The sequence below is a fragment of the Athene cunicularia genome, assembly GCF_003259725.1.
Source record: "Athene cunicularia isolate RWA chromosome 18 unlocalized genomic scaffold, athCun1 chr18_part1, whole genome shotgun sequence".
Taxonomy (NCBI): domain Eukaryota; kingdom Metazoa; phylum Chordata; class Aves; order Strigiformes; family Strigidae; genus Athene; species Athene cunicularia.
In genome coordinates, this window is record NW_020799123.1 from 5,585,554 (window position 1) to 5,594,978 (window position 9,425).

General features: G+C 49.0%; 1 protein-coding gene and 2 long non-coding RNA genes across 3 annotated transcripts; all 3 read left to right on the plus strand.

The window, feature by feature from the left end:
• The first annotated feature begins 98 nt into the window (after positions 1-98).
• On the plus strand, positions 99-2,220 carry LOC113486928 (translation initiation factor IF-2-like). The gene is made up of 3 exons (XM_026861275.1): positions 99-285; positions 434-531; positions 866-2,220. The coding sequence occupies exons 1-3, from the start codon at positions 99-101 to the stop codon at positions 1,517-1,519; spliced, it is 939 nt and encodes a 312-aa protein (XP_026717076.1). The 3' UTR covers positions 1,520-2,220.
• Positions 2,221-3,429: 1,209 nt separating this feature from the next.
• LOC113486683 lies at positions 3,430-9,039 on the plus strand. Its single transcript, XR_003399626.1, has 2 exons — positions 3,430-3,629; positions 8,667-9,039. It is a non-coding gene; the product is annotated as an uncharacterized LOC113486683 (long non-coding RNA).
• Positions 3,870-7,532, plus strand: LOC113486684. Its single transcript, XR_003399627.1, has 2 exons — positions 3,870-4,123; positions 7,171-7,532. It is a non-coding gene; the product is annotated as an uncharacterized LOC113486684 (long non-coding RNA).
• Positions 9,040-9,425: the final 386 nt, after the last annotated feature.

Consider the following 9,425-nt stretch of genomic DNA (forward strand, 5'->3'; position numbering starts at 1 on the left):
GCCCATCAAGGTAAGGATGGCGAAGGTAGGGATACAGCGGGGCGAGTGAGGCTGGGAGGGTGATGCTGAGCATCGGGGAGGGGGGCGGGGGGCGGGGTATGTTCTGTGATTCATTTTCCTCAGGGAGAGCTGGGGGGCGTTTGCCTGGGGACGCTGATTTGGGTGCTGTTTCAGCCAGCCCCCTCTCTCCTTCCCAGCACGACGAGATAGAGCTGTTGGGCCAGGATGGCCACATCTACAGGGGCCAGCGGGGCGAGCAGCTGCCTGTGCTCGTGGGCAAGGAGGGAACGGCTGGGCCATGCTTCAGGAGACGATCCGGCAGGAGTGAAGGGGGCAGTGGAGTGGGCAGGGTGCCCAGTTTTCTCTCCACACATGTTCCCCCTGGCTCCCCTCAGCCCAGCTCCTTCTGCTCCCTCCTGCCAAACGTCCCCAGGGCCAAGCCCAAGCTGTCCCCGAGGCAGTGGGACACCAGGGACACCGGCCGCCTGCTCTCCCGGGCCCAGAGTGCTGGGTCCTCACTTAGCCAGCCAGGTACAGCCCTGCCAGGGCACCGGGGTGAGGGGAGAGGACACCCTGCTGTGTCCCAGTGGGTGGGGGAAAGCAGGGTGGGATGGGGGATTCGGGTGGGGTGGAAGGAGGATGGAGGGGGGGAGGACAGGGAGATGGGTCACCTGATCCCCATGTTGGAGCTAGAGCAAGATGGGGGATGTGGCAGGGTGGTCCTGGCCGCTCTGGGACAACAGCCTGTTAGCTCCAGGGTGGGGACCACGACCCTGTTTCTGGGTGTCTCTGGCCGGGCAGGTGTGCACGGGTGGTGCCTGCCCCAGGGGCTGCAGGGGGGCTAACCCCTACCCCTCACCCCCAGGCACCTCCACCTCACCAGAGACCAGCCCAGCCTCATCCCACGGCCACTCCGCCCAGGAATGGGAGCTCCTCCAGCCCTTGGACAGATCCAGCACCCCGGAAGCCAGGCAGGACTGGGGGGCCCCGACTGAACCCCCACCACATCGTCCACCAAGCAGGCGAGGAAGCATCTCTGGCCAGCATCAATAAAGGGCGATGGGCAGCCAAGCACCTGCGTGGCCTGAGTGGGGTGGCCCTGGGCCGGGATCTTCCCATCATGCATAAGGAGGGGTCGCAGCATCCCTTGTCCTGCAGCCACAGGAGGCCAGAGGAGCTGAAACCAGCCCCTGTCCAACCCCCATCCCGGCGTCTGTGCCAGCCCCGTGCTGCCACACTCCCCCTGACATCCCCTGGCCTCCATGACCCCCTTTTTGGCTCTGATGGCCCCTGGCACGGAGCTCGTGGACCCCAAAAGGGTCTGGGGGAGCCCACACTAAAGCAGGAGGAGGATTACGCTCCATTGCTGCTGAAGGTGGTGGGAGATGTAGGGACTGTGGTTGGAGATGGGGACCGCAGTGGGAAGGGTGGCAGCAGGACATGGCTTCACGCCAAAAGCCAATCCCACCCCAAGCCCGCTGGTTTGCTATTGCTTATCCTGCGGGATGAGCATCACTGAGCAGGATTCCTTATCTGCTCATGGATTGTCACCCCCTTGTCCCCTTCCACTGCTGCCATTGATGGAAAGAGGAAGGCACTGACCCCACTGCTGCCGGGCTCGGGGCAGCTGATGATTCCCACCTCCGGAGTGAAGCACCATAACCCCACCAGCCATGGGGACACACATCCCCTCCTTTCTCTCATGCCACCCCTATTGCTTGGGGCTACTTTTCCCCAGCCCCTTTCTGCCACCCCTCACCATCAGATGGGAGAAAGGCCCATGGCATGCTGAGACCTGGCATAAGTCATGTCACAGATGGAGAGGTACCGGGCAGGGAAACTGCAGTCCCTGGAAGCAACATGGTGGGGGGACCTGGGGGTGTCACAGCACAAAGTGTAAAGTGCCGGGGACAGCCCCAACTCCCCCGGGCACACACGCAGTGACATGGAGGGGGGGGGGACAGACACCAAGCGGGTGGCACCGCTCGGGTGAGTGGGAGGGTGGGAAACCCTGAGGGGAACCCCAGAGTCAGCCTGGGGGGACCCAGGCACCTGGGGAGCATCCCCTCACCCCGCCATGGTGTGTGCTGGGGGCTGCTCTGTGGAAAAACTGCTCCCCTACCTCTCCCTAAATTCAGGCGAGGAAGCACCCAAAGCTCCCCCCAACAATGGCAGACCCCATCCCTGCCCACCTCACTGCAGGCTCCAGGCACCTGAGCTCCAGCCGGGGATGTTTCCCCTGGTGGGTTTGGTTTTTCAGGGGAAAACTAGGTGCTAAATACCTGCTTTGGGTGCCCAGGTGGTTCCATCAGGATCTGGGATTCCCTCCGTGCCACCTCCAGCGGGATGACTGGGAGCACTCAGAGCAAACTGGTGGGCACTAGAGCAGAGCCAGCAAAGGACCATCCTGCACCCCAGGACGGGGGGGTCAGGCATTGATGGGCTTAACAACGCATTTGCAGGATTTGGCCCAGCTGGGGCTGAGCCCTTTGCTGCGTGCATGTGTGTGTGTCTGTGTGTCCCCCAGCTCAGCCCCTCTCCCACCCACTGTCCCATTTGCTGCTGCTGGGACCCCGCTGTGCCCTATAAACACCCCCACCCCCACCACGAGCACCCAGCCCCATGTCCCTTTTTGGGTGCTGCCTGCGCTGCTGGAGCAGGCGAGTAGACCCAGCTGGGGCATTTTTTTTCCTTTTTTCTTCTGAGGTTGGGCCATGTTGGGGGTGTAATAAAACCTATATGATATTTGTTATTCAAATCTCAAGTTATGGTTAAATACATTATTCAGCAAATTAAATATAAAAAGGAATTGTGTTAACATCAGATTGCATTGTAACGGAACTTTGTTGTGGTCAGACAGTGTTATGGTTCTAAATGTTTTTGCACTTTACATGTAACCTAAGGTTTAAAAGGAGATAAAGCATTACGTGTATAGTTTTTTATGGTTAAAATCAGTTGTTAAAAGGGAGTTAAAATGGCCGCCGTCCTCAGGCCAAACGGTGTTATGTCCAGCCCTGTCTGGCCCATGGATACCTGCACACCCGTGCTGAGCCGTCCCCTCCTCCCCACGGTGGAAAGCCGGCGAACCTTCCCTGGCAACAAAAACCCCGCGAAGGAAAAGTTGTTGACGACTTGCAAACCCCTCAGGGAGAACCCCACCCTCATGAATATTCATGAAGCCTGCACTTTAAAAGGACTCTAAAAGGACACTAAAACTCTAAAAGGACACTAAAACAAATTTGAAGGTGGTTGTTATGGATTAATCATAATTTGAAATGAAATCACCACCTTCAGATTTGTTTCAGTGGTCAGTAAAATTTATTAGCAAGCGAAAGTGAGCAAAAGAGCGCTGGGTGTGCCGGGGAGTCTCTGCTCCACCAAGGCACACACCTTACATCCCGAAACGGAGTCCTTTCAAAGGACAAATTGGTGCCGTGACTCGGATCACGGTTTCCCGGCAGAGTCTCATACTGGGGAGGCGCCCCGCTGAATTCCAGTGGCCCCCGCCTGCAGACTGGTCTGCCGGAGCCCCGACCGACGAACCCTAAAATTCGGCAACAAGCAAAAGAACACAGGTTAACCCCATAATCTTTGTGCACGAAGTCCCGGACGAAGACGCACAGGGTTGTGTGAGTATAGGCCGGTTTTCCGTTCGGTTGGGGTTGGGTTGCCTGGAGCGTGGTGTGTGAGACGCCCAGTAGGGCGAAGCGAGTGCGGACCCCTCGGTAGTGCGGGTCCCATATCCCGCGAGGGACTGGGCCACGAAAAGGGCAAGTAGAGTGTGTGAGTGTGTGCAGACGCTCCACAAGATGGGACAGAAGAAGAGCAAGCCTTCTGATCCCATGGGGGTGGTGTGGGAACCCAGGCGAGGTACCCTCAGACACCACCGGATAGCCCTTTAGGATTGATATTAACAAATTGGGAAAATTACCCCTCTAGGCGGGGTAAGGACAAAGTAAAAATGATTTATTATTGTATGGAAGTTGGGGGAGGCAAACAGATTAGAGGAGACCATCTTTATTGGCCTGTTTTCAGGTCTTTTGAAGAGTGGGTCTGCCAAGCTTTGAATATTTATGTTAATTCAAAGGAACCTTTTAATTTGGAAGAAAGCGAGTATGCACACGTATGGATGACATCAGATACTCGAGTAAAATTATACCCTCTTAAAGAGGGTAGAGGGGAAGTCAAAAAAAAAGAAGAAACGTACTGAGGATGAAATCTATACCTCACTCCCTCCTTACGTTCCTCCCCCTCCGCCCTCAGCACCTTCACCACCCCCGACCACACCAGAAGACTCAGGAGATTTGGATTCCCCACAAGATTCTCCAAGGGAGCAAAGGAGAATAACTCGGGGTCAGATTAGAAGGGGGGGGTGGAAATACCAGTTTATACCCCTTAAGGGAGGTGGCTATGGGGAGACCCCAGCTAGGTGTAGGATACGTGGCAGTTCCCCTTAACTCAGGGGATGTCAGAGAATTTAAAAAGGAGATGGGAAATCTGCTGGAGGACCCTCTGGGTGTGGCAGAAAGAGTAGATCAGTTCTTGGGACTAAATATTTACACTTGGGATGAAATGCAAGCCATAACAGCAATATTGTTCACTGCTGAGGAGAGAGAGATGGTTAGGAGGGCAGGAATGAGGATTTGGGACCAACAGCATCAACAGGGTCCGGCAGCAGATGGAAAATGGCCTCTGAATAGACCTAACTGGAATAATCAGAATGAGATCGATAGAGGCCACATGCAAGACCTAAGGACAATTGTAGCCCAAGGCATAAGAGAATCAGTCCCTAGGGGACAAAACATAAACAAAGCCTTTAGCGAACACCAGAAAAAGGATGAAACCCCTACTGAGTGGTTAGAAAGGCTGAGAAAAAACCTTCATCTCTACTCGGCAATAGATCCAAATACACCAGTGGGACAGGCATTGTTAGAAACACAGTTTGTGGCAAAAGCCTGGATAGATATTAGAAAGAAATTGGAAAAGATGGAGGATTGGCAGGATCGGGGGTTGGACGAATTACTCAGGGAAGCACAGAAGGTTTGTGTTCGGAGGGAGAATGAAACCCAGAAACGACATGTTAAAATGATGGTAACTGCGATAAGAGAGGGACAGAGAGTGGATGGGGGTGGAAGAAAACAAGGAGGTCAGAGAAAGGGATCGAAAGAATCGGAAGGGGGGAGAGAAAGGAGGGCCATTAACTGTTTTTATTGCGGAGGTAGAGGCCACACAAAGAACAGCTGTAAAAAGAGAATGATGGATGAGAGAATGTTTAAAGAGGACTAGGGGTGTCAGGGGCTCTTCTTACTGGTGTCAGGGGCTCTTTTTACTGGGGACTAAAGAAAAAACTGAGCCCTTGATAAAATTAAAAGTGGGTCCCCAACAACAAGAGACAGAATTTTTTGTGGACTCAGGAGCAGAAAGATCTACCGTTCAGTCACTGCCCCAGGGGTGTGAGATCTCATCAGAAAAAGTACAAGTGGTTGGGGCAAAAGGGGAACTGTTTGGAGTACCCGTAATCAAAGATGTGCTCCTTGAAACAGATTCCAAGATAGGGATGGGATCCTTATTGCTTGTACCTGAGGCGGACTATAACTTGTTGGGAAGAGATTTAATGATCGAATTAGGAATTAGTTTGGAAGCAACCCAACATAACCTCAGAATTAAACTATACCCCTTACGGGTTGAAGATGAAACCAAAATAAACCCTGAAATATGGTACACCCCTGACACTGTAGAAAAATTGGGTATCGAGCCTTTTATGGTGACCTTCCAGAATCCTGAGATATCAGTAAAAATTAAACAATATCATATATCTCAGGAGGGAAGGCAAGGATTAAAACCAGAAATTCAGAGATTGATAAAGCAGGGATTACTGGAGCCCTGCATGTCTCCTTTTAACACCCCCATATTGCCTGTAAAAAAGGCAGATGGGAGTTATAGATTAGTCCACGACCTAAGGGAAATCAACAAAAGAACTACAACTAGATTCCCTGTAGTAGCTAACCCACACACACTTTTAAGTCAATTAGGCCCGAATGACCGGTGGTACAGTGCAATAGATTTGAAGGATGCTTTCTGGGCATGCCCCCTTAAAAGGGAATGTAGGAATTATTTCGCCTTTGAGTGGGAAGACCCGGATACTCACAGGAAAACCCAGCTCCGGTGGACAGTCCTCCCTCAGGGGTTCACCGAATCCCCAAATTTGGACAAGCACTAGAACAGATCTTACAAGATTACCAGGTAGGAGACACTCTCACCCTGGTCCAGTATGTAGATGATCTTCTAATCGCAGGGGAAGATGAAGACATGGTGCGAAAAGAAAGCATCAGGCTACTAAATTTTCTAAGCTTGAAGGGACTAAAAGTGTCTAGATCTAAGTTACAATTTGTAGAAAAAGAAGTTAAATACTTAGGGCATCGATTAAGCCAAGGAACTAAGAAGCTGGATCCAGAAAGAGTTAAGGGAATACTTTCCCTTCCACGCCAGAAAACTGAAAGACAGGTCCGACAATTATTAGGATTATTTGGGTATTGCAGACAGTGGATCGAGGGGTACATTGGAAAAATAAAGTTCTTATACAACAAAATAACTAAAGATGGATTATTAAAATGGACCCAGGAGGACGATGAACGGTTAGAGGAATTAAAAACTGATTTAGTGAATGCTCCTGTTTTGAGTTTGCCTGATTTAAAAAGACCATTCTTCCTGTTTGTTAACATAGAGGAAGAAACTGCATTTGGAGTACTGGCTCAAGAATGGGCAGGGAAAAAGAAACCAGTAGCATATATGTCAAAATTGCTAGATCCTGTCAGAGGTGTGTTACAACGAAAGGCAGACAAATGGATAACCGATGCAAGATTGGTCAAATATGAAGCAATTCTCATTACATCCCCCCACCTAACTCTTGAAACCACATCATTACAAAATCCAGCCCATTTTTTATATGGAGAACCTAATGAAAATCTTTTTCACAATTGTCTTAATAATATAGAAGAGCAAACTAAAATAAGGCCAGATTTGGAAGAAGAAGAGTTGGAAAAGGGAGAAAAATTATGTGTAGATGGGTCTTCTCGGGTGGTGGAGGGAAAAAGAAAATCAGGATATGCCATAATCAACGGAAAAACCTTCGAAGTACTAGAGTCAGGACCCTTGAGCTGGTCAGCACAGGCATGTGAATTATATGCTCTATTAAAGGCTTTACAATTACTGAAAGGAAAAGTAGGAACAATATATACAGATTCTAGATATGCTTTTGGGGTGGTACATACCTTTGGAAAAATCTGGGAGGAGAGAGGTTTAATTAATTCCCAGGGAAAAAGTCTGGTACATCAGGATTTGACAGTACAAACCTTACAAGCTGTACGGGGGCAGCCGAAATAGCAGTAGTACATCTAAAAGGACACCAGAGGGGGCTAAGTCCTCTCATCAGAGGAAATAACCTTGCTGATCAGGAGGCAAAAAGGGCCGCTTTGTTAACATTACATTTAGACGACCCCACAGAAGCTAGAAAACAGTGCGTTAATTGTGGAGATGAATTCCTCCCCTGCTACGATTGTTGGAAAGATTTTGGAGCAGATGGCATAGAATGCGTATGCGAAAGGCCAGGTATTGGGTGGTGTTTCTTCCATGGGGAAACCTTTCAGGTCCTAAGCTTTACTATACATGAAGAAGGAAAACTGAAACAAATTGGAAATTGAGCAAAAACCAAACGGGAAGCGGGAACTTCCGGATGGCCGAGAGGTCCTCCCAAAACCTGTAGCTACGGAAATAATACGACAATTTCACCAAAAGACTCACTGGGGAACCCAAGCGTTAGTAGATCAATTTGCAACTAAATATATGTATATTGGGATATATGACATAGCCAAAGGAGTGGTGGGAGAATGCCTCATTTGTCAAAAGGTAAATAAACACCAGATAAGAAAACAAGTGCATGGAGGAAGGAATTTGGCTCAAAGACCTTTTTGCGAGAATACAAATAGACTTTACTGAATTACCAAAAGTAGGAAAATACAGATATCTATTAGTAATAGTAGATCACCTGACCCATTTTGTAGAGGCCTTTCCCACGGCACGAGCCACAGCTCATACGGTAACAAAAATACTACTTGAAGAAATTATACCTCGGTATGGAAGAATAGAAGTAATAGATTCAGACAGAGGCCCACACTTTGTATCCAAGGTGGCTAAAGAAACTTTGGCTGCCCTGGGTACACGGTGGCAGTATCACACCCCGTGGCACCCTCAAAGTTCAGGAAGGGTTGAACGCATGAATGGAGAAATAAAGAAACAACTTACCAAATTAATATTAGAAACAAAAATGTCTTGGGTAAAATGTCTCCCCTTGGCTCTATTAAATATTAGAACCCAGCCCTGAACTGATGTAGGGATCTCTCCCTTTGAAATGTTATATGGAATGCCCTATGATTTGGAAATGCCCCCTGATCACCCTCAAATTAAAGATGCAAGAATAATATTCTACCTAATACAACTAATGGCAAGGAGAAAACAGCTGCAAGCCCGAGGGATGGTGGTACAGAGCCCTCCTTTGGACATGACAATGCATCGAATTCAACCAGGAGATAAAGTATTGATTAAATCATGGAAAGAATCTTCCTTAACCCCCCGCTGGGAAGGACCCTATGTTGTTCTTATCACTACAGAAGCTGCTATTCGAACTGCTGAGAAGGGGTGGACGCATGCCAGTCGTGTGACAGGACCTATACGAGATTCATCCTGGCAGGTGACCAGCTCTCCCGGAGATCTACGAGTCACCCTTCGAAAGACCTAATGCGAACATTGTGAAAAGCAAGGTACAAGACACCACAAAAGGACTCAGTAAGTGAGATGTTAATATTTTGTCAGTCGAAACCCGTAGCTGTTTCCTTTTCGTGTGTATAGAATACAATATATGTAAAGAAGGCTGGTGGATTCATAATACATTTGAGGTGAACTTCCGATCCAGTCGTCATCAAGATTACTGACTAGAATGGTGACTAACTAACTGGGCCTTAAAATTAGATTAACAACAGAGAAGGCAATTGGAAAACTCTAAAACTTGGTGGGAAGTAGATAAAGGGGGAATTTATATAGATATACATATATATATATACATATATATACACACTCTCACCTTAATTGGCCTACAAACCAGGAGGCCTATGTAGACCAGAGTAGAGGTAAAACGTACCCCTGAAGAATACGACTGCTGCTGAGAAGATTAAACACACTGCTGCTCTATGCAACAGAGTAGGCAGAGACGTACACCAGTGGGGAAAAATCTTAAAACCGTACTCTGAGAGAAAAAGGCTCCCAAAAAGCAAAGGCCAGAAAGAGGTGCAAAACACCTTGACTCTACAGGAGCAATGTCCCCCTTCTATAGAAGTTATAAAAATTTTCAGAATCCTACCAACCTTCTATTT